Raw genomic sequence first — 24766 nt, 5'->3', positions numbered from 1 at the left:
TAAAATGTTCCCGTAAGTGAAATACACACACACACACACACACACACACACACACACGATAGATAGATAGATGGATCTATTTGTTTTGTGTACACGCACCCAGATACAGATTTGTACTTTGTCACATCTAGAAATAATAACTTTTAAATATATTTTAAAAATATATTTAAAGTCCTATTTACAATTATAAATTGTACCATTATTGGGGGCAAGCTATGCTTTTGGATCATCACGCAGATCCATAATCACCTAATCCATGTACTTCACAGGCACATGCTTGACGTCATATGACAGATCATGAATACAGTACATAAAAGACAGCAACAATCACTCTCACCTTTATTGCTTATTGTCCTAAACAGCAAAACATTTAATTAAAGAAAAACATATTAATCAATATCAGTAGAAGAACCTTCGATGACTTTCTTTAGCCACCTCATCATGCGAAATACGTGGGTATAAAATCCGTATTTTCCATCCCTATCGCAACCTTCTCCCCATGAGACGATTCCTATCTGGTACCACCGGTTGTCATCTGGATTCTAGGGGGGAATGACATTTATTCAAGATACTTACTAAAGCAGCACATCTTTAGGTTTGGCTAAATGCTTAGTTCATACTCACCTAAAGACAAGTTTGTAACCATGAAACTGAAGAAATGTTGAATGCTCTCCAGTTTTGCAATTTAATGCTTCACAAATTACATAATTGTGCACTTTTGAATAGCTTTATTACAGCAACACCGTATCAATGACTAAAATAGCAAGGTTAAGAAATATATTTTACCTTCATAACAAACGGACCTCCGCTGTCTCCTTCACAGGCATCACCTCTAGTAGAAGCTTCTGGTTTGTATCCTGTCATGTAGAGAGCAGCTATCATGTTGCTTTCGCCCATATTTGAATCAGTGCAATATTAGACAGAGCAGAGACTGTGCCTTTGAATGAAATTTCCAAGCACAAATCTTTAGCAAAGAGGCATCCACATCCAATTACCTGCACAGAACATGTTGTCTGTGATGGGGATGTTGGTGGAGGTCCTACAGGTGTCCTGTTCCACTATGGGTAGGTGGATCTGTTGCAGGACGGAGGGCAGTGAATATTGGTCGGGGGTCCACGTCTCCTTCAGGTTTCCCCAACCAGTCACCCGACCCTTGTATCCAGAAAATAACAACCTGGATCCAGAAAGAAAACCTTGTGTCTCAAGCTGACGATTTACTGATGATTTCTTCAGTGTTTTGCATACATCTTGATTATTACACTTTTTTTTTTTTTTTTTTATGGAAATTGATGTCTGGGTATAGAAAATATGTATGAGCAATTAGACAATTTCTGAGTGGTATTGTCATTACTGAACAATCTTAATAGATTGTTGTCAAATATGCAATAATATGAATAGACATTGAATGCACAAAAAACAACAACAAAAAACAAACAAATAAACCCGTCCTTTCAGCTGTAATTTCACCTGGTTCTGCAGTAATAATGCCAGTGGATTCTTTAGTTTATCTTACATTCTTGTAGTTCCCTTGTTTGGAAGACAGATGGGGTGGATTCGCGTTGTGAAGGTAACAGGCTTCTTCATGTGTAACAGAGCAATGTCTCTGTTCAGGTTTTTCTGCCAGTTGTATTTCGGGTGGACAATTATCTTGTCGATGGCTGCGATTTTTTCTACGCCTTGCTCAAACCTGTGTGCATGAGGTCAGAAGTGTGAAAAACAGGTTTGCGACAGTCATTAGTCACCTGACCTGGTACTAGAATGATGTTCCTTTTTCTTACCCCCGTCCGGACACATCAATGTCGCAGCTCCCTTCTACTCACTTGGTGCGGGAATGTTTGCCAAGGCGTACGAGAATGTCATCTGTGGTGTAGTTCTTGCCCCAGGCCGGGTAGAGGATGCAATGGGCTGCTGTGAGGACCCATTCAGAGCTTATCAGACTGGCTCCACACAGAAGTTCCTGGGGACTTTTCTTATACAGCATCACCTGCCTGTCAATCAGACCCAAAGTCATCACTGGCCAATTGCACCTTCTCAAAAATTCCATCCACAACCATTTTGGGATGTTGATAAAGCAAGGCCGATAAAAATGAATTTGCATTCATGCTGACTAAATATCAAAAAGTTTTTTAGTGGAAAAGCAAAATTAGGTGATGTTATTTCTTACCATGGTGCACTACCAACTTCTGCATCCAAGCCTTTGACGATTCGGGATCCTCCGTATGATTCCAGCAGTTCTTTTTCATTTTGATCCTGTTTATTTTCTTTTTCGAACATCGGCCGGTCTCCACACTCTGAAAATCATGTCCGACCACAAAATAATAAATATTTCCTAAGTGTAGCTATAAGTAAATATGTAACGTAGCAAAAACGCAGAACATTGCAAATAAGACTATTATTTAATGTCCTTCCACAGTATAATAACGAGGACCAAGTGCATTGCAGTTCTAGTAACATAATCTTCTAAAAATTAATCTCTTTTTGCTATGGTTTATTAAAGACCCTCTATCTTCTTACCTAATTCTCCGTTACCAAAACTGTTGGCATCAAAGAAGGCTTTACGTGGTCCAGAATCAAAAGTCCTTTTTTGCCCTACAGCCTCCTCATCAAAATTTTTCAGGGGATCATCTGTTTTTCCAGTAAAATCAAACATGGTTTACTAAGAATGCTATAGAAAAGATCATCATAAGTCTGCAAAAAGGTTATCAACACACTGATTAAAACATGTGACCAACTTTTTAAATTATTGAGAGAGATGTCATGAGATATGCCATTTATTCTGTAATTTAAAGACGATTAATGTCATCCATCTAACAGGTTCTGGTGCTTATAAGTGGATATTATTTTACCACACATATCCAGATCGCAGTAATCCATAGTGACATTGGGGAAATCCACAAAGCACCAGGGTCCCTCAAAGTCATCATCAGGGTTTCTGCAGTGGTTCTGCACCAATGTTACTTCTGGGATGAAGTCTGCCTTGGTTCTGAGGGTGACGGCTTTTGGGGAAGACCAAGGGAGACATTTGAAGCCTCTCTTAGTGAGAGAGAGGGTTCCTGTGTAGTCCAGGCCATTATTTTTCAAGCATTCCTTCTTGGTGGGTGTTTTTGACTCTGTAGCAGGCTGGGATGGTAAGGGAACAAAGGGTACCCCTGCGGAGAAAGACACAAGTGGATATTTTCTCAGGCATTCTGTTTGCTCTAAAATTTTCCCATTGACATGCGCCCTGGGATAATCTGAATTATCTTAAGCATTTAAATAATGTGTCCTTCCCTTCCTTTTTTAATTACAAAACCAACAACGTTTTTCCTCAGGTTTTCCTGCATGACATGCCGCAATGTGAAATGGATAAATTATTAATTTTTTCTGTTAGAGACTAGAAATGAAATGGTGCTTTATCTGCTGTTTAGTACAAGGACTACAGAATGTTTCTTCTTGTATATCCATCCCCACACAGAGTTAAGAGTGAAGTTTGGGGTCTGAGCGTAGGGTCAGGCCATTTTATGATGCATTTCAGGAGTTAAGGCCTTTGTTCAAGCACCGAGCAGAGACTTAACTGTTGTGTTGTATATGGGATTCAAACTGGTGTCCTTATTTTCACTGGCACAGAGGCCTTAGCCAGTAAGTGACCCCCACACCCAAGTGATTCAAGTAAGGGGTAAACTGAGCAGTATTTCCTAATTTGGTCCTCAGGGACCCAGACAGTCCATGTTTTTGATCCCTCCGTTTTTACATTTTTGCTTCCTCCCAGCTCCCACGTAAAAACGTGAACTGTCTGTCGGTCCATGAGGACTGGATTGGCAAACACTGGAATCAGAGGTGGATAAGAGCTGCCTACCACATTTGGGAATATGGCACTTCTCCTTCCTAACAGTGGGATCCCGAGTATAGCACCATGGTCCTTCGGGGCTCTTGTCAGGGTTCCTACAGTGGTTCTGTGTCAGGCTCGCATCAAGTGAAACGTTAAACTCCCTTGAGACACAGATAGACAGAAACGTGGCATCAGAATACTGTTTGAAGACTGTCGTAAAGGGGCAGCAGTAATGTCTGCGTGGGTTCTGAAACTTACGTGATTTTGTGTGGGAAATTACTTTTCCAGTACTGACAGGTCTTCCCTGATATTGTCACTGCAGAATTCCCCTGGTAATTCAGTCCAATTCCCATAATGCAAGTTCCTGAGGGAAAAATAAATACATACATACATACATACATACATACAGACACATATATATATTAGAGGTAAAGGAAGGCTGGAAAACCAGCAGTGCTCGGCCCTTGAGGACCGTGATTTGAACAGCCCAGGACTAGAAGATGTAAGCATGGACAGTATCTTGATTAGAGGAAGAGTTATTACTGAAAAAATGTTTACCATTGGAATCCAAACATGCTCTGAGTACACTTAAACTTTCTTTGCTCCTCAGCATTTTGGTGCCTGTACAAACTGATAAAAAAAAACATATTTGCAAGTCATCTATGACAAAAAAGAAGAGTGACATGCCGTACATACATATTGCAGAACTCAAATACCCACATGATCATGCCATTAGTGCCAAAGCATTCCAAATTTTTCTTAATTGTACTTTGTTCCTGGTCCCACTGCATATATTTACATTTGATGTTGAAACTACTGGCCAAGCACTTTGCACTTTTCATTGAAAACGATTTGTTCACATGAGATTCTTACTCACCTTCGTATATGTGCCAAAACGTCCCCTGAATGAAAAAGAAACGCATGTAAAATAGATTAAGTTTATTTTTTTGGCCTCCAAATGTCAGTGAATATTTTAAAGACTCTTGGGTTAGCAGCTATTCATTAAGTAAGAATGCTTCCAGATTATAATGAGATCAGCAGGGAATTTCAGATGTTAGATTGAAATGCATGATATCTTGGCCCGTCACCAAGGTCGGAGCTACTTGCAAGGTTCATTCTCTCACCGCAGTGTCAACGTTCTCATACACCTCGCGTGCTTCCTCATAGTTGCAGACCTCCTCAATGCACTCTCTCTCCAAATTCCCCGGCTTGACTTCCTCTAGCAATGTATTGGCTCGCCTCGGTCGGATGAAGACTTGAGAGGCCGATTTGGGATCGAGAAATACTAACAGCCAGTGTGAAAACAGTCACATTTAATCAGACATGCAGTGTCAGTTCATTACTGCTTACAAAAATATATGAGCAGTAAACAATAAAAAATAAAAAAATAATATATTTTTTTTTTTAATAAAGCTGACATTTCTTTGTGTTCTTTGATATTTTTTTCATGTTGTGTAATTAAAATGCTACCAATACAGTTACGACTAACTGATCAGTAAAATTTTATTTAACAAACAGTATTTTAGCAGGCAAGTTAAAAGGACAGGAAGTGAGTGGAAATGCTAACAAGCCACTGAATAATATAAAACATCACAAAAAAAGTGTATTTCTCATATTTGCAGTTGCTTTCCTCTTCAGCTAAATGACTACACACCTCACTGTATGATTGCTGCACTGTAAGGCATTTGGTAAGTAAGAAATAGAATTTCTTGGACAATGGACACATTTTTTGCCCTGAAGAGTCATGGGCAGAGATAGAGCTTACCTTTTTCACCAACTGCAGCGTGAAAGAAAGCAGACAGAAGTACAAAGAGGACAGATACTGCTATTCTGCTCATCGTCTCGGATGGCTGGATCCTCACTGAACCACTGCCTGCCTAAAATCCCACCTCAAATCTTCACCAAACACCCCCTCCCCCGAAGCACACTTTACATGAGCCTTTCTGGTTAATATTGAATTACTATTGAACCATAGTCCCCCCCTAAAGGTGTACAATGTCTAAACTGATGAGGCTCTGTACACCCTATCCAGCTGGGATGCTTACCAATGCTCACCCTTACCATCAGAATCAAGGACATTCACACACAGGTACACAAGCCTGGGCATTTCACTCTATGAGTTTTATCTGAAAGCTATACATCATTGTCTCCTTTCATTGTGTTGTTGAGTGACAACAAATTGTCACATTCAAGATTATATGTTTTGTGAATTCTTGATACAACAATGGACACACCTCAAAGTAAATATCTTTACGGAAAACAGCTGCACTTTCGAACCTTGTGCAACTTTGAAATAAACATGGAAAAGTAAACAGGGCTTTGTACCTGAGATAAGATGCAATTTGAAGACTCCTCGTCAAGGAAAAAATAAGGTGAATTTTCTGGAAGTGGTAGAAATGGCTGACATGCTGATTATGACAGAACCATTGAATATCTTGAAGAAAACTTTAAAATCACGTTTAATTAGACAACCCAAAACAGGAGATATTTAAGGAGAATTTGATGTATAGTTTTGGGAATTTACTTGTTTTTTTTGGAATTACTTGTTTGCAACCATATATTGATTCAGGTGTGAGTGGTGCTTAAACAAATATTTGTTTCAAGAATCGGATAACAAGCACAGGTCATGACAAAGAGTTATTTGTAATTCAACAGGGCTGAAGCAAAATATCTTTCTGTAACTGTTTTTTAACTGGGCAGTAGAGTAAAAAGTTATTCATAACACAAATCAACAGGACGCCATTCTTTTTGAACACCACATGTCACAGAAATGTGGATGTTTTCAACACTTTAGCCCATTCTACTGTCCCTTTAAGAGGGGAGCATGGAAAGAACATTTGGTACACATGCAGTGATGAAACAAGGTCCATCAAACTTCACTGTCAATATTTGTCAAAATGTTAAACTCAAAATTTAAGTAGAGAAAGCAGAAGCACGAGGTATTTGGCTTTCTTATTTTTGAGAATGTGATTTAAACAACCTCTTTGTAATTTTGGCGGAAAAAACTCCAGCAAAGTAGCTTTACTATCTATGACATTTTTGAAAATTTCAATCAACAGTGAAACAAACAGCATAAGTTTATGCATTAGATCACCAACGGAGCAGTTTATTAACTTCCCGTTTCAATTTCCACAGTCTCTGCGACTGAGCTTAACCCGTCATCTCCATGTAATATCATAACATTGCCATGAGTTCTTTGCTCTTCTACAATGACACATTTGTCAGAGGCATCGGAGATGATGATCTCAATCACATCCTCACTCATCTGCATGGCCTCCTGGTCCTGTTCTTGGCTAGAGGATCCCATGACCTCATGCACGACATGATCATGTGACAGGGACGCCCCATCATGGAAGGGCCCGGTGGTGCTCATCATCACCTCACCTGAGCTGGGTACTAGGGCCAGGTTGTCCATCGCCTGCACGTAAACTACAGTCTGCTCTTCTTGAAACAGGATTCCGTCCTCAGGCTCCACCCGTTGCCTTACGTTTGTCTTCCTCCCGGATTTCCTGGGACGGCCCTTCACAGGGATGGAATGACCAGACTCTAAAGTCATCAAAGCACTGGCGAGCTCTCCGGCTGCCTTCTCCTCCTTCCTCCTGTGTGCCTGCTGGTGCCGGACCAGGCTCTGCATCAGCGCATAGCCAGCTCCACACGTCTGGCACTTGTAGGGCTTCTCCTCCAAATGTGACTTCTGGTGACGTCGCAGTTTGGTGGCCAAAGTGTAGCCTTTTCCGCAAACGTCGCACTTGTATGGTCGCTCCCCCGTATGCAGGCGCTCATGCGCCCGCAGGGTATGGGGGTCGCGTAAGGCTTTGCCGCAGACGGGGCACAGGTAGGCCTCGCCAGTGTGTGAGATGAGATGCCTACGCAGCTCGGGCACCTGCGAGAAGTACTGATCGCAGTGGTCGCATTTGTACGGCTTTTCCCCCGTGTGGATGCGCAGGTGGCCCAGCAGGTTACCCCGTTGCCGGAACGTTTTACCGCAGTAGGGGCAGGGGTAGGGACGCTCACCCGTATGCAGTCGCATGTGGTTCCGGAGGGAGCCAGAGTTAGCCAACTCCTTCCCACACACGGAGCACTTGGACTTGGCCACCTTCACATTCGCCTCCTTGGCCCGGTGGGCTTCCCGGTGGATGCGCAGCGACGGCCGACGAGCGAAGGCTTTGCCGCAGATGTCACAGACGAAGGGCCTCTCGCCCGTGTGAAGCACCTCGTGCTCCTTCAGGTCACGCTTCAGACCGTAACTCTTGTCGCAGCGTTGGCACTTGAAGGGCCGCTCCCCTTTGTGCATCAGGAGGTGTGCGCGAAAACTCTCCTGCGAACTGTAGTTCTTGCCGCACTCTGTGCACAGGTACGGCTTGTAGTCCGAGTGAGTAAACTTATGCTTCTTTAAGTGGCATAACTGGAAGAAGCTTTTGTTGCACTCATTGCATTTGTACCGTCTCTCTCTAGTGTCAAAGTGGAACATGTCTGGGATGGGAGTGGAACCACCTTGTGAAGCTCCCAGGTTCCCAGTACAAACGTCCTTAAGGACACTGTCTGTGTTCTCCTCCAAATGATGAACCCCCTTCTGTTCTCCTTCAGTTTCATCAGGGCTGGATTGTTCACTTTCATCCCCGATTGATGGAAGCGCTGTAGCTTCTGAACAGGGATTTGGCTCTTTTCCCTGTTGCCCCAAGACTCTCATTTTCCGCTCCTGTAGACGTTTCTGGATCCGACTTACGATGTTGTGCATCTTTCTGGGTTTGGCAGCCAGACGCGAGCTGGCTCGCGGGGCTGGCAGTCTTTGCTCTAGGCCTGTTTGCACAGCAACCTTCTGTTCCTTCCCAGAGTCAGACATCTGCTCCATCAGACGAGCCCCTTCACCTTGAGTCAAAAGGGACAATTGTGGAAGAGCATCAAGCTCATTATTCATTCTAGGCATTTCATCCTTGGCGCTTTTCTCAGAATTTCTGGGGTCACGATGTTCAGGTCTCCTAAAAGTCTTTTTCACAGAGAAAATCTCTGGTTTTTTTCTTCTAGTTTGAACCTGTGAAGCCTTTTCCTTCTCCCCATCTACTGTATGTACTGCAGGGTCTGAACTCACAAGGTCCTCAGGGGGATGTCCATTCAGATCTGTTGAAGAAAAATAACATTAATATTCCTCGACTACAGTCATGTAAGACTTAATGAGCACTGGGATCTTGTCTGAGAATGAAAATGTCCATTCATTTTAAGATTCCCCAAACACAAGTTAGACGCCCCTGCACTGCACTATGAAGTTCCTCCAGGTCTTCATTTACATATAGTTTTTCAGGCCTAAAATTTACAACACTCTGCCAAAATTTTCAATAAAAAACATCAATTAATGCTGTATACCGTCACTGTCTGATGAAAACAATGTATGTCCACTTTATACTAGAGATGGAATACACCCATAGTCCTGTTTACTGATATTTGACAACTTATTGAACAAAAAATATTCCTTATGAAGATTAATTTCAGTAGTATATGTTCCTAACATTTGTATTTATGATGGTCATTTGTATGGATTACTGTATATTGCTAATTTTGACATCTTAACAACAGCTAGATAGGTAGCTAACATTATAGTTAATCATGAGTAAAGTGAACAGTTTGTATCTTGTTCACGCCAACATTTTTGCCTCTCTAGCAACAATCCACGTAAATAAGTTCAAAACATTAAACCGTTTACTGATGTTTGAGTAAAGAAAGATTTGTGTTTTTAGGAATATTTTGTAAAGTAGTTTCTGAGAAAATGCATTTTTTTCACGCTCCTGAAATAATGGATTTTTGGAGATATGCTTTTTCATCAGAGAGAGATGATATGCTGATATAATTTTTACATAAGTTACCAATTAAAACAACTAATGGCATATCTTGTGGAAAACGTAATATGGCAATATATTGCATAACTAAAGTTGTACTACACAATTTTAAAGACAACAGTAGTCTTTCTGGTACTTTCCACTGAAGCAGCAGTTTTATGCTTGACTGACCCAATCATAACAGATCCAGATGCATCAATTTACATCGATCTGAAATATTGCATCACTTCCCTGCAAGGAAGTGTTCTTGGATACTATGCATACTGTCAGTTTCTTACGTGCTTGTAAAGAACTGATATCTTCAGCCTGCCGCTCTTGCTCATCTGCAGTCTTCTCCTGGATTTGGTTGGCTTCTCTATCAAGAAGCGGATCTGGCATTGTGGTTTCCATTTTCTGGGTGCCACCTTCCTCTTCCATCAGCTCAGCAAGTTTCTGCCGGTCCTCCAACGAAAGAAGCAGCTCTGTACCTGGGCTGATGTCTTCGCAAACCCTGAAGCAAAGTCTGCCACCTGCAGTATGGATGCTCACATTCTTTTCTTCCTTATTATTTGCAGTGCAAGCGAACCTGAAGGAACCCATGTAGATCAAGTTGTACAATTAGTGGCTAAAAAACTAAAACATGTCATAAAGTATTCAAAATACTAAGCCTTTTGTCATCGACCTTATTATAAAAATATAGTTTTTCCATTAAAAGATTTTAGATCCGAGTATAGTACAGACATACTTCATCCAATAACTCCTGTTGCCAGGACTTCCACATGCTGCAGACTGACTTAAATCCTCCATTCTGCCCTAAGGAAGCATGATAAATATGTACACAGGCCGCATATGTCATAAAAATGCCACAAAATTAAATTATAAAAACAAACTACGGGTAATCATATAAAAAAAAAATAAAAGGCGCAGTTTTATACAGTTGGGTAACTAATCATTTATAATGCAGAAATAGGAATATAATTTCTAGGCTAATATTAATACCGCAGATAATATATTTTTCCTTGTAAACTATGGCAATATCAAGCTTTGTAATACCATATTTTTCTAAGGATAATAAAATATACCTTTTTCTTATCCCCATGATCTAAAGACCTGAGCTGGACATCGACGTCCCCCACCAAGGCCCCTTTCTGCAGGGCACGCCCCACACACCACAGCCCCAGCCGGCCATCCTTCGCCAGCGACGGCCCCACTGTCAGCCCGCGCGGTACCGAGTGCAGGACGCTGTGCAGGGATGCTTGGGCTTGGGCTGAATAATCCGGATACTTCCGTGACTTCTGGATCGCAGAGTCCACTAAATAGGAAGCAGAAAATTAATTTATTTGTACTCTTTTTACATAAATATACGGATAGCTTTATTATGTCGTGAGCACAAAACTATAAAGTTGGAAGGCATAATAAACTGGAGGTATTAAAAGATAGAATGCAGCACAGTGGTCAAGTTTTGCCTAACACTAACAGTCTCTGGCATAGCAAAAACAGTGTTAAAGCGTGACCAGCCCAAACAATCATTACTTAATGAATAACGCATACACACCATTTTACATAAACCGTAAAAGGCTCGATTGGCTTGATGCGTTAAATGATCTCAAACGGTTTGATCTCAGTTTTGCCTGTGGGAGGACCGTGCACAAGTATAGGAAACCCAGCGAGCGATCGAGATGCTTAGCTGGCTAGCTGTCTAACGTTAGCAAAATGATGAGGTGCCATGCGATTATCCCATCCCTTCATATTTGCTGAAAACCTAGTAAATGCGGACTGAAAGAGGATTCCCCATGTAATCCTACGCTATAAATTAATTCGGAACTTTAACTTTCAATATCTTATCTAAAATAACAAATTGCATTTTAAGCATCTCTTCGGCAGTGCTAATGGTAAGCTAGCAGAAAAATTGCACTAATACCAAACGCGAATTTACGATATACTTCTGTGCAATCTCAAAAGTCTTCTAAAAAAACTCGAGTTTATAAATTGAACTAACTCAGGGATAGGTTTTCTTCTACGACTTGGCCAAAGCAACGTCTTCTGGTTTCACCGCTGAAACTCCGGGAAAACCATTCTCCAACCAACAAGATTCGCAGTCGGAGATTAGTTGATTGCAACATACATCTTCCGTCGAGGAACATTTCCTATTGCGTAGTTTTCAGATAGGCAGCACCGTTTCTTTAAACCTGATAACCAAATTGTTGAACCGTATGGAAATATGATGTGGTCGATTACAGTTAAATTACATTTTTTACTAAATATAACTATTTAAGATCAATTGGGAACTAAAAGTCTAAACATCTGTTTCATCGCGGTCGATGTTTTGGTGACACCGAAGCATTGTTGTGAAGTATGATAATATCCGCTATAATTGGAAGTCTTTTTCAAAAAATCCCGCAATAAAGCTCATGCTATTTTGTATGCATTTCTGAACGATAGTTATATTCACAATTACCCCTTCATTTCAAAATGTAATTACATTTGACTTTTTTTAATGCTAAAAATTCATTTAGCGTATATATTTTTAAGATAACATTGAATAACAAACTGGAAAACGAAAACTGAAATATTTAGAATTGTAATTTTGAAAGACCACAAAACAAGGATCTAAAACAAAGCAAAATATATTTAATAAGCAAATGTTGCCTTAATCAACGGAGAAACTGAAGGCCGTCAAACTAGAAATTCTGATGGGCTGATGAAAAAAACAATATAACTTAACTGGCGAATATTTTTGTTGCACAAAAAACTGTTCATATTCATTATTGGTCAAGTCACCTCCATCAAATGGAATCATGATTAGATTAAAATGTAAACCCAACAGTTACAGTTTTTTTTGTAAGAAAGGTAAACTATAAATGTCTTTTTCTCTTTAAACACAAGATGGATGTACTTCCTTATCATCTAGCAAGAATTAAACTTGGCTTCTCATGAAATGTCCACTTGTTTGATGTGTTGATAATTAAATACTTGTGTGCAGATATTGTGTGTGTTTAAAACTGGACCTAAATGAACAGGTTACATTACTCAGGGACATGAACTGAGACTGTATCTACAGTCAGCATTTTCCTTCTTCAAAAAAACAAGTAAAACAATGCACTTCACAGGAAGTAGGTGGTAGTAGAGTTCTAGACCTAGTTCCTGGCAGTTAAAAAGGTTTCATAGAGAAAAGGTTAAGATTTAGAGGACTAGCACAATGTTACTCTTAGCCATGCTAACACAAATTATATGTAAAGTTATAAATTCTTTCTACTGGATTTTATTTTGCTTGACTATTAACAGAGAAAAAAAATATCTTTCTACAAGATTGTAAAATAAGGAGAAACCCCAATAAAATGTGGGCCAGGATATAAAAATTTGGGGTCAATTTTAATGTTTACTGCATATTGCACTCAGTATAGTGTTTGTGAGGAATAAAACTTTGAAACTTGAAATTACATGGCAGCAAAACTTGGTAAACATCCATGAATTAAGAGTTTTGAAAAAAGTCAAGGCCAGGTGTCCACTTTTACAAAGCATTTCAGTATTCCACCCAATTCTGAATATGACTCCTTCTCTTATATCCCTTAGGAAGAAAATACTGAAAGATACACTCTTAACCAACCAGACTTATCTTTCAGTAACTAACAGGAAAATTAAACTCTAATTTAGACAGTGCATGTAGACTTTTGACTGAGGAATAACCAATGCAATTAAATTAAAAAAATGACACATTCACATGAAAAATGTTTTCCCCAGTATATTCTGTAAACAATAGTGTGGTTAACAGTATTTAAAATATTAACAACAATTCTAGTCCAAACATAAACTGTTAAATAAAACACCTATACTGGACGGGTGGTGGGAGGAGGACCGTATAAATATGTAATTAAAACAATATTTTGCGAATATGCAATACTATTAAATATGCATTTTCATAGCTATATTTGAAATACCCAAATATTTCGAATCAAATCAAAGTAGTAATCTACAGTATTTAACAGATTTAATTGCTTTCGTCCTTCGTCTACTGCTGCGTGCTATACGGTTCAGCATTTGAGAAATACATTATGATTTGTAAACTTTGGATTTCAGCCGAAGGCTTTTTACCTTCAAAATGAAAATTTTACAATAATATACATGCCTGATACCAGGAAACCACTACATATATTTGGTTTTTCTCAGTTGCAAAAAGTAATATTTATTAATGCTGGTTTTGACAATGATAACATCTGGTCATTTTTTATACATGTAAAAATGTTTAATACAAACAGTCGTTTATACATCCCAACAAATAACCTGGCTTGTAGCAATAGGTCACCCAAATCCAACGGTAAACAAATGCGGGAATTCTAACGAAAATGTTTAGTTTGCATCACTGGACCATCAACCATCCACACTGAAATTCAGTATTGAAAAGACCTGTTAGATGGGCAGCGACACGGCGCAGACGCTGATCAGCAGTTCACCAGAATCTTTTTATTCTAAACATGCTTCCTAGATTAAAAATGATCTTAACGGGCCCAAACATAATTGCATATGTCTTTTGTGCTATGTCCTTCTACGGGGTATGGAGGTGCCGTTTTAGCCGTCCACCATGGGAATCAGTAAGGGTACCCTGAGCACGCCGTGAGGCATGGCATGCAAGCGCAGGCTTTGTCTCCGTCTTTGATTTGGGGTCCCGCTCCACTCCGCTCCACTGTTGCTTTCTTCCGTTTTACATGTCATTTCCTGTGCTAAAAAGATGGTCGTCAAAGCCGAGTGGAGCGGCCGACTCGCTCAAATCATTTCAAATAAGCACTTTTGTTTGGCCTCCCCGGAAAACTAAAGTCAGCGTACGTGGTGCTTAACTGGTGCTGAGCATAAGATAGGTGCAGATTGTTAGGTACACGGGAACGGCAGCGTCCTGCAAAAGGTGAGTGTGTCTGGCCAATGTGGCCAATAAAAATGGCTTCCGAAAGCTGGAGGCAAAGTGCCAGCCATCTGTAGGCGAAAAGAAATTAATTCGGCTGTAAGCTGGCCAACGTGTAGTCAAGGTTTTAGTTGTTAGTTCCGGACGCCCATGAAAGATTTGTCCGGTGAAACGCGACCGCTCCGCTTTGTGTCGGCCGATTTAATATATCACACCAGTTGTTGTGGTGCCGTCTTGACGCGACGCGTTTCATTTTGAGGGGCGTACTTGTCGTCCAATCAGAACCTTGGATTTTTAGGTTGGATCCTTTGATTGGTTAGTACCGTACGTCACAAGGTGTTTAATTCTTAGGTTGAGGGCTTGGTTTAAAAGGTCTGGTGTATATTGTTATGTTCATGTAAGAATCAAAACTGTAGCATCAATAATGTTTACGTTTCAGTAAATGTGGTTCTTACACGTTATTCACACTAGTTCTGCACTCAATGTGTAGGATGAATATTGACATTAAAATATCAACATGTATTTCACTTATAATTTAAACTAACTTCTATCTTTCTATATTAGCTCTTATTATCAATTTTTCTGGCTTTTAAATTAATTTATTCATTTAATGAAAAATGGTATTTAAATGTGCAGTACTATTGTATTCTCCATTATGGCGATTGAGTATATTTGAAACAAAATATAAGCAATTATGGGATACATTAGGTGTGCGTTTCAGTGTGCATGTTTGACCAGTTTATTGATCATCAGCACCCGGCTGTTGTGTGTTTACTCTATCATGCTGTCTTTCTTCAGTGCTGTCATGTGAAACTGGACTGGAGGTCACGCCCCCTCCCCCATCGCTCACAGCAAACCATGGCACAGTCCACGTCTGATCAGAAGGACTTCCTCTCTGATGTGGAGACTGACTGCAGGTAAAATGTTTGTGCTTGACTATATATGTAATCACCTGCTAATGTTGCTTCTAATGAGGTGCTTTGTCCTAAAAATAAAAGCTCTATTTTGACATGTAGAGCGTGTTCATTTGTGGTATGTTGCCATACTGTATAAATACATGGTTAACTGCCTAAGACCCATGAACACCCAGAGGCTCTTCTCATGAACATTGATATGGGTTTGGTGTGTGGCTCTGTGGGCTATGCCTTTGTGCCTGTGACTGGAAGGTTGCCAGTTTGAGCCTGACCTAAGCAGAGCGATCACTTCTCCATGGGCCATTGAGCAAGGCCCTTAACCCCCAGCTCCCCAGGTGCTGTAAGGTGGCTGACCCTGAACCGTGACCCCAAGATTACTCTGAACCACATATGTATCTGTGTGTCATGGAGAGCAAGATGGGAGTAAAACGAAAAGAAAATTTCCCCATAGGGATTAGTAAAGTATTACTATTATATTATATTGAAACTAGATTCAGAACTACTAGTTTGATTAAATGTATGGATTAATGAATTTCAGTTCTAAATAACTTAATTTGCTCCTCTATATAAACATATAATATATGGGCATAGTAATATGGTAAAAGTTAATTGTAAGGGTTTCATTCGCTAAATAAAGTACGGTAACGAGATAACATTGAAATGCATAGATGTTGTATCTATCTTGTAGATGGGTCATCTGATGCACAGATAACTGAGTAGTTGTTTTAATAGTTTTTTTTGCAGGAAGGATAATGTTTAATGGTAATGTCTTTCTCCAACTTTTGCCACAGTGAAATTAACAACATAGAGCCTTTTCAGTCTGAAGATCTAACCAAGAAGCTGACAATTGACCATGACTTCTGTTCCACGGAAAGCCCCCCAAAGCTGGATTTCTGGTGTAAGTCCAGGCACTGAGCCGCTGCTGTCTTGACTTTGCTTCGGTCTGTTACATTTTAAAGACCTTTTGTTTATTTTTTCTGTCTCACGTGTGTTTGTAGCATGATGGTTCAGTGATTAGCACTGCGGCTGCACACCTGTAGGGTTCTGGGTTGATGTTTGCCTCTGACTCATTGTGTGTGGGGTTTGCATGTCCTCCTTATGGTTGTTCCAGTTTTCTTAGGGTTCTCTGGTCTTTTTTCTGCAATGCAGAACACATGGTTAGGTCAATTGGTCACTCTAAATGACATGTGCCCTGCAAAGGACCCTGCAGCTCATGAAGGATGATTCCTCCCCGGTGGCCAACGCTGCCTGGGCTACGCACCATATCCTTGGGGACTCTGTATCCTGGCTTTTAGCAACATAAGAATGGTACTCAGTTTATGTATGTAAAGTTGAGGTTTGATTGTCACACTCCATCCAGTCCTGTTTTTGTCCTTTTAGCCTGCCTTGTTAATCTTCATGACAGAAGCCATTAAGTGAAGATAATTGCATTTGGAGAGTGAACGAGGTCCTTTACGTGTGCCGTGTCTGTCTGCAGTTTGCGAAGAGTGCAAGGAGTACTTCATAGACGAATGCCCCAGCCACGGCCCCCCCGTGTTCGTACCGGACACACCTGTACACGTGGGAGTGCCCGGTCGTGCAGCCCTTACCGCACCAGCTGGGATCCAGGTCGTCGAGGAGGGAGGGGAGATGGATGTGTGCTGTGTGGACAAGGGCATTCTGAAAGGGGCCATCTTTGGCCCCTACCAGGGAGAGGTGGTCGCTCAGGACAAATCATCAGGGTTCTTTTCCTGGATGGTGAGTCCATGTTGTCTGTGACCTTTGCCCTTTCCCATAATCAGTCATTTGTGTGGTTAAAGCAAGATAAATATAACGTGCTAATGAATATATCATGGGGGAGGTCTGTACTTCAGTGGGTTCGGATGCTGTGCTTGTGATCGGAAGGTCCCTGGTTTAAATCCCCGACTTGGCAGAGTGCTTGAGCCTGAACCCTGAGCGAGTTCCTGAACCCCTGTTTGGTTCAGGGACTATCTGACCTTGCTTAATCTTAAAAAATTGCTTTGGATAAAAGCATCTGCTGCAGAAATACAAAAATGTGTATATACTATTATAATTTAAGGCTTAATTGTAATCTAGAGTTGCATGTTTTTCCTTTTTCTTAGCTAGTTGATGAAAACAACACCTATAAATCCATAGATGGCAGCGATGAAACAAAAGCCAACTGGATGAGGTACTTCCTTGATGTCATTTCCTTTATTTTTTTTTTCTCAGTGTCATATGACCTTAACGGGGCCTTAACCTCTGTTACATGATGTTCATATAAATTTCTGCGCTGGCCCAGGGTCTGTCAAAACCGGCACCGGTGTTAAACGGTGCCACAGAATCTCAGGTGGGCCCGTAGGTGGACAGTTACGGTCCTTTGCGCGTTTGCTAGGCGCTGAAACCTGCGGCCCGTGTCACGCAGCCGTTGAGGGGCACAGTGGGTTTGTTTCACTTACGCTCACAGGAATTGCAGATGATATGCGGGGGGCCTTGCTGTGTTCAAGCTCTTCATTGAGGCCTGGAGCCAATCCAGTTTTGAGGTTTGTATTGGGAACGCACAGGTAGTCTTGTCTGCCAGCGCGGTGTGGGCGGAGCCTGACGGGGGAGCTCCCCTGTGCCCCAGGTTCGTGAGGAACTCCGCCGAGGAGGGCGAGCGGAACCTGACGGCCTTCCAGCACGGGGAGCACATCTACTTCCGGGTTTGCCGCGACCTCAGGGTGGGCGAGAAGCTGCGCGTGTGGTACAGTGAGGACTACATGGGCCGGCTGCACAGCATGTCCCCGGACGGCATCGGACGTGACCTGACTTCAGGTGACCCACCTTTTAACAACTCATGTCCCTTAACTGCGCTGTCCACAGTGGTTGGTAGCTGGGGGATCCAAAAAATGACAGGGAGAACATTTTACCAGCAGTTTGTATTTTTTTTAACTATTGTGCACTATAATGGTGTGTGTGACCTGCAATGGGGTGGCGCCCCATCCTGGGTTATCCCATAGCTTCCAGGATCGGCTCCGAACCCCTGCAACCCTCCATAGGACAAGCTGGTATAGAAAATGGGTTGATACATGGATTTTCCGCTACCTGCTTCATAAGCAGCCTTCTCCAGTATTGTAAACAATACCCTTGCTTTTCTTTTTTTGCCAAATGTAATTATACTACTTTACCGTGATTAAATCGCATTATGTTCCACCCTTTTGTTAGGTAAACAAAACTTCGAATGGCTCCAAAACAAACTTCCAGCACTGATCATCGTTTCCGTTTAGACTCTAAAATCCGCTGTGTATCCTCTGCTCTGATTTCAGACTTCACTGTAGTATTTTTAATTATTAAACTAAACGGACCTTCAGTTAAGAGGTGACGCATGACAGGTATTCAAATGCTTGTTTGCGTGGAAAATCAGTCGTGTGCATTCCGGCACAGTGTCTTTTAGACCGAAGCAGAGACAAAAGGGCTATTTTTTTTTTTACAAATTTAAGATGTTCACTGATGGAGGAGTGATCATCTAAACTCCATAGTTTAGAAGTGCTATATGAATATATATGAAAATTTATTTTTTGGTAAGCAGGTAAACAAATACGGTAAGGAACAGAATAAATGTTTTATAGAATCTCAGTAGGTGTTTAAAATATTTGCTAATCAGCAGCAACAGACTCTAATAAATATGGCTTATAAGGTCAATTGAATAATTAGATTGCGGAGGATTTACTCACCCGTTAACTAGACTCCAAGCTTCTTGGGAACTTTTATTCAGTAACCCTGTTTTTATTACTGATATAGCTATTTCAGAGATAACCCACAGTATATTTTTATTTCCTTCTAGTTAAGAATTACTTTAAAATGAGGATTTTCCAGGGGAAAGATGAAAGGTGCTGGTAGAATGTACTTAAATATATAGCTGGAATTATTTCAGCCTGCCACCCAGTCTGTGGAGACTGCAGACTGTGTACAGAGTCAGGGTCAGACACTAGAGGGAGCAGTTAGACATTATAAAATGCTAGTTGACCTTCCTCTGCTTTCATTCGCTTCACCCAGTATGCATTCACTTTACGTTAAAGATTACAAGCAGCATGCATTGTAAGATATTTAGCGATGTTTCTTGCTATAAATGAGAATAATATTCTGCCCAGTCCCAGTGCAAGACATTTGTTAGCACTGTAAAATGGTGTTATAGGATTATCCAGCTCGGCAGTCAATCTGTGACACTGAAAGCAGGTTTCGTTCAGCTCTTGGGATATGCTGCACCAGTCGAGACGCCTGGGCAATTTAGCTTGTTTGCTTCTTGGGTTTGCCCATGAGTAAGCTGTGAATTATGAGTTTGCTTTGAGAATATAATTTGTAGTTGGGTTGTGATGCTTGTATTCTAACCTTGCTTACTGCTGTAACTAATCTGTAACTAACTAATCTGTAGGCCTATTGAATAAAATGAAACACCAGTTGACTGTACTCATGGAAGCTAGCATGACATATGTCGAGTATTTTGCCCTGAATTACCTTGCCGCATTCTGATTGGTTATCTGCTGATCAAAGTGAGGGGTGTCCCTGAGTTAGGTTTGCTTCCCTCTGTGCCACATTAGTTTCCTGTGGCGAGAAGGTGCACAGAATGTCAATTGGCTCATCTCTTGTACAGCAAATAGTGCTCATCTAATAAAGCTGTTGTCCATAGGCATCCTGTGATTCCTCTGCTTCTTGCCCATTCAGATGTTCGTGACTAATAACCGTGCGACAGCTAATTCTGTGCTATTGACCTTAATGTCTCTCTGACAGTTGAGAAAGGGGGTGACTTGCCCGTGTGGTCAAGCCCTTGGAACGTGACCGCAAGGGACAGAGAGGCCACGCAGGCCTTGATAGAACACTATGGATCCCCAGATATCCAGAGTCTGCTCAATGACAGGACCACCAAAACTAAACAGATTTTTGAGATCATTGCCAAAAGGATGGAGACGCAGGGCTTCCTTATCAGTGAGAATTCCTGGAAGGCAGGAGAGCGCTGCTTCCAGAAGTGGAGAAACTTGGAGAGGACTTACAAAGACTACGTCTTAGCACGCAAGAAGACTGACGCAGGAAGGAGGAAGCAGCCAGAATTCTTTGACCAGTTCCATGCTCTCATGGGACAGCGGTTGAGCTCCAAGCTTGCAGCGGCGGCTAATTCTCCAGCCCGTGCCGCTGGAGCCAATACCAAGGCCGTCGCTCCACCCCCGGCCATGCCGCTTTACGCCATTGTTGTCCCAGCCAGTCACCCTGTCACAGTCAGCATCCCAACCACCTCCACCTCCGAGGCGGAGAACCGGGTCCACGCTGGCGCCACTGGGCCAGAGCCGCAGGCGAGGAAGTCGGCTAGGGAAAGAGTCCCTCATCCAAAGCTGTTGCAAGCTCTTGACCAGAAGGATGAGAGGACAGAAAAGCGAATTCAGAAGAAGAAGAGAAGATCCTGGTTGGGGGAAAAAGGTGGGTTGGCTCATTCGCTTGACATAATTATACAAGGTGACATATGTATCTGTTTAGATAGACATTATTACTGAATAACACGAGACTCCTTGCTGAGAGGTATGGAAGTTGAAATTGAAACTTTAAATCCAGTATTATTATATTAACTCAGTATCTTACTGTTTTCGCTAAAAGATACTCAGGTGTTTCCCTTTACAGATTAAAGCAGTTTTCAAGTTGATAATCACTTGGTTTTTTCAGACACACAAGTTGTGCACATCACTGTCCCTATTATATAAAGCATTTTTTTATATATATAATAAGTAATATGCTAGTCTCTTTTCAGTTTTCCTTCTTGTTAAAGCTCGGATTAATCCATCTTCTAGCCGTTTATTCAGGACAGGGTAACAGTGTCATCCTGGAGCCTATCCCAGGCAGCGTAGGACATGAGGCGGGGGGTACTGTGGACCGGTAGCCAGTCCATCGCGGGGCACATGCACATTCACTCACAATCCCAGGCAAACACCACAGGCGATTTAGAGATGCCAGCTATCATTAAAGGCAAAAGTTCTGGATGGTTAAGAGTTTTCAAATCCACCTAATCGTAAGTATAACCTAAATGATCATTTTAAAGAACTTTGTTTCTGATTAAGTTATCATGCAGTATTCCTCACAGATATGTGAATGACTGTGTCTATCTGTGCTCACGCCACAGCTGAAAATGGTGGTGTTCTACCTGTGTGGTCCGACCGAAAGGTGACCAATCAGGACGTGGAGGCCACTGAAGCACTGGTGGAGCTTTACGGGTCTCCTGAAATCCAGGGACTGATCAAGGAGAACAAAACCCGGACCAAGCGGATATTTGAGATCATCGCCAGTCGCCTGGAGGAGCAGGGCTTTCCCATAAGCGACGTGCCAGAGCGTGCTGGCGAACGCTGCTTCCAGAAGTGGAGGAACTTGTCGAGGGCGTACAAGGAGTACATCATGCACCCCGAAAGGCCGGACGCAGCCAAGAGGAAGCCGCCCCCCTGCTTCGAGCAGCTCCAGGATCTGCTGGGTCACCGGCTGAACCTCCAGCTCTCCGGAGCCGTGGACAGCCCCGCGCTTGACGGAGAGGCTGACGCGGAGGTGGAAGGGGCGTGCCAGTCGCTCCTCAACGTGGTGGAGGTCCCAGAAAGCCCCCCGGATGGAGTAAGCTTGCCGTCGACGTCCTCCCCGCAGGAGGTCAGCTACCTCCATGGGGGGCCAGCGGCCACCCCCCCGAAGCGGAAGAGGCTGGCAGACGTGGCGGAGCTCCTCCAGGAGTACAGGGAGGAGGACAGAAGGCTAGAGCAGGAAAGGGAGCGGAGGGCAGAGGAGCGTTTCCAACAGCTGAGAACATTGCTGCAGCAACAGCATGCCGAGAGAATGCTGTTGATGAGGGAACTGATTAGCTCCATCAAAAAGAAATGAAATCTCTTTTTCCATAGAAACCTCTTTTTAATTCCCAGAATAGGATAGTCATTTTTTAAACCTTAATGTAAGTCTTTATACATGTATTACTCAAGAACAGTGTATTTCTAGCCAAAGGGTTATTGTTTCCAGTGATCATTGACGTTTGTGTTTTAGACTGACTTTGATGGTCTGCTCCCGCCTTCGTTTTGTGAGGGCAGGAAGCCTTACTCCTTTTTTTTTCTTTCTTTTTTTTTTTTTTTTACTTCTGCTACTTGTATCAGAACACTAAGAAATGACATAGACACTGAGATCCATACTCATTGTATAATGGAAGTAGAGCTTTCAAACTGTTTATTTGTGACAGCTCTGTTCAAATAAACTGATTGGTTCATGTCTGATACTAATTTAATCATTGTTGCAAGTGATTCAGACTGTCCAGGCCATACAACAACAAATTTATCCATTGCTAACGTTTTCCATTAAACTGGTCTAAGGCCGATAAGGATCTCTGGAGTGGTCTGAAATGGGTGTGATGTAATTACAAAGGCAACAGTTGTCCTTAACTATAAATTCAACCCAACGCTGCCCAGACCTACAGTTCTCTCCGCTGAATCGGTTCGTAAGCCCACATTATCATGCCTTGTAGAAAAACACCAAATGTTTTCTAGTGCAGAAGAATCTTTTTACACTGTCCTCAAAGCTGCACCTACATTGTTGTATGAAAGTAATGTTGTTTTATATCCCCAGTGCAAGATGTAATACTTTGGGCATACTGCAAAGTGTATCGTAGGACTGGTTTGGAGAGGGTATGGGAAGAGACTATTGGGTAGCCCCAAAAATGGTTTGGATCAGGGAAATTCTATGATTTTCTTTTTAGGATGGGGAGAAACGAGGGGTCATAATTCATACAGAGGACCCAACCTTATCATTAGGCAAGAAACTTTGAGTGACAGGGGAGGGGGCATTCTACGGGCCAATCAGCTATTGCCTGGGGTCTGTGGCTCCACCCAGGTACATACCCCTGGTTTGGAAATCTCAGGAGGGGGTGGCTCAAGTGCTGCAGGGCCATTGGGGCAATTAGTGCCCTATGTGAATACAGTAAGAGTTGTGTCTGTGTATATTGGCAAAAAAGTTATAGCGTTTGTAGTTGGTTTTGATCTTTGGTAAGGGCGTGTCTTGTTTGCACTGCAGTTTGTGACCTTTTTTGACCAGATATCTATGGGAGGGTATTTGAGGATGATGTGCTGCTTCTGAACAGCACACCCAGCATGAGTGATATGAATGATTTCATAAGAAGTGTGAAACTGCAGGCATTAGAACCAGCACCTCCAAATCGGAAGCTATAAAAAGGGAATTTCAGATTGACGGGGAGTTCGATTCAGTGATGACTGTTTTATGGGCTCTGGGGGTTTGTGGCGGGGGGAGCGGGAGTTAAATTGTCAGATGAGGCTTGTGATTAACGGCCAATCTGCATCCTTTTCCTCACGGATGATCATGAGCAGTGATTAATGACTGGAAGAACAAGGTCGTAAGTATAAGCGGTTGAAATGAAGCTTCTCCACAGGGTTGCTGGATTCACTCTCCGTGCCAAGGTGAGTTCAGAGATCTGGAAGGACCTCAAAGGAGAGCTTCTGCTTCTTTGTATCGATAAGAGTCAGCTGTGGTTTGGGGCATCTTCCTGGAAGCCATCTGGTCGACTCCCAGTTGAGCTGTTCTGGGCACGTCTCACTGGGTGGAGGCCCCAGTGAAGACCCAAGCGGTGCTGAAGGAGTGTATCTGCCAACCAGCTTGGAAACACTGAATACTTCAGAAGGAGCTAGGGTCTGTAACTATGAGAAAAGAGGTCTGACCTGCTCTCCATGCTGCCGCCTTGAACCACACCTGAAAAGCGACATGAAGATAATGAAGGACTATTAGAAACGACTCCACGTTGATTAACTCATGCTATTATTTCTCATAGACACAAGTCCCCAAAGCTACCCAGGATTGCTGAAGAGACATGAATGAATTAAACATTTCATTCAGCAACAGTTAGCACAGTTCAGATGTTGCATTTGCTATCCTTACATATTTTATTCAAAATTTCAGTATAATATCATGCCTGTAAGTTTAGCATACAGCATAAATGTACATTGTCATGGTCCTTATAGTTCCTATTTTATTCCATGCCACACAAGGAATATTGGACAAGTTTTCTGTTACTAGGACAATATAATAAAATACTGGCATGACAGCTGGACTAACCAGAGTAATATGCATTTGCTTTTAAAAGCATTTTGGCTATGGCATTAAGCGGCAGCTAAAATAATAGCATGTTTCTGGCCTAACCTATAACCAGAGGTGGAGATTTCAGGTCCAGAGAGTACAAATCCAGACCAAGATTTTATTTCAGCCAATATAAAGAGTCACAGTGACAGAGTACTGAACTGGTTGGTTGAAACAAAATCTTGGTCTGGATTTGTACTCTCTGGACCTGAAATGTCCACCTCTGCCTATAACA

At 42.0% G+C, this 24766-nt stretch overlaps 3 protein-coding genes and 1 long non-coding RNA gene across 6 annotated transcripts; 2 read left to right on the top strand and 2 right to left on the bottom strand.

Annotated features, from left to right (window-relative positions):
• Positions 1-322: 322 nt before the first annotated feature.
• On the bottom strand, positions 323-5793 carry f2 (coagulation factor II (thrombin)). The gene is made up of 14 exons (XM_049030078.1): positions 5574-5793; positions 4933-5093; positions 4686-4710; positions 4367-4438; positions 4067-4172; positions 3836-3969; positions 2847-3149; positions 2515-2625; positions 2165-2291; positions 1821-1988; positions 1514-1687; positions 996-1174; positions 787-857; positions 323-542 (listed from the first exon to the last, which is right to left on the bottom strand). Exons 1-14 carry the CDS (start codon positions 5644-5646, stop codon positions 390-392), a joined length of 1857 nt encoding a protein of 618 aa, XP_048886035.1. The 5' UTR covers positions 5647-5793; the 3' UTR covers positions 323-389.
• A 27-nt stretch (positions 5794-5820) lies between these two features.
• LOC125751374 (uncharacterized) lies at positions 5821-12557 on the top strand. The gene is made up of 2 exons (XR_007400602.1): positions 5821-5897; positions 10727-12557. It is a non-coding gene; the product is annotated as an uncharacterized LOC125751374 (long non-coding RNA).
• LOC125751369 (zinc finger protein 239-like) lies at positions 6433-11762 on the bottom strand. 2 transcript variants are annotated; one of them, XM_049030076.1, is made up of 5 exons: positions 11618-11762; positions 10701-10930; positions 10364-10431; positions 9918-10204; positions 6433-8926 (listed from the first exon to the last, which is right to left on the bottom strand). In XM_049030076.1, the coding sequence occupies exons 1-5, from the start codon at positions 11760-11762 to the stop codon at positions 6918-6920; spliced, it is 2739 nt and encodes a 912-aa protein (XP_048886033.1). In that variant the 3' UTR covers positions 6433-6917. The 2 variants fall into 2 exon arrangements, with proteins under 2 accessions (XP_048886033.1, XP_048886034.1); XM_049030077.1 differs by lacking the exons at positions 10364-10431; positions 11618-11762 and having other exon boundaries at positions 10701-10836.
• Positions 12558-14327: 1770 nt separating the features above from the next.
• Positions 14328-22664, top strand: LOC125751572 (uncharacterized). Of its 2 annotated transcripts, XM_049030565.1 has the most exons (8): positions 14328-14515; positions 15311-15429; positions 16218-16324; positions 16904-17163; positions 17529-17596; positions 18032-18219; positions 20173-20853; positions 21548-22664. In XM_049030565.1, exons 2-8 carry the CDS (start codon positions 15371-15373, stop codon positions 22282-22284), a joined length of 2100 nt encoding a protein of 699 aa, XP_048886522.1. In that variant the 5' UTR covers positions 14328-14515; positions 15311-15370; the 3' UTR covers positions 22285-22664. The 2 variants fall into 2 exon arrangements, with proteins under 2 accessions (XP_048886522.1, XP_048886523.1); XM_049030566.1 differs by lacking the exon at positions 14328-14515 and having other exon boundaries at positions 16246-16324.
• The last annotated feature ends 2102 nt before the right edge of the window (positions 22665-24766 follow it).

This window comes from Brienomyrus brachyistius, chromosome 11 (assembly GCF_023856365.1).
Source record: "Brienomyrus brachyistius isolate T26 chromosome 11, BBRACH_0.4, whole genome shotgun sequence".
NCBI classification, from domain to species: domain Eukaryota; kingdom Metazoa; phylum Chordata; class Actinopteri; order Osteoglossiformes; family Mormyridae; genus Brienomyrus; species Brienomyrus brachyistius.
This window is presented reverse-complemented; position numbering and strand designations above follow the sequence as displayed.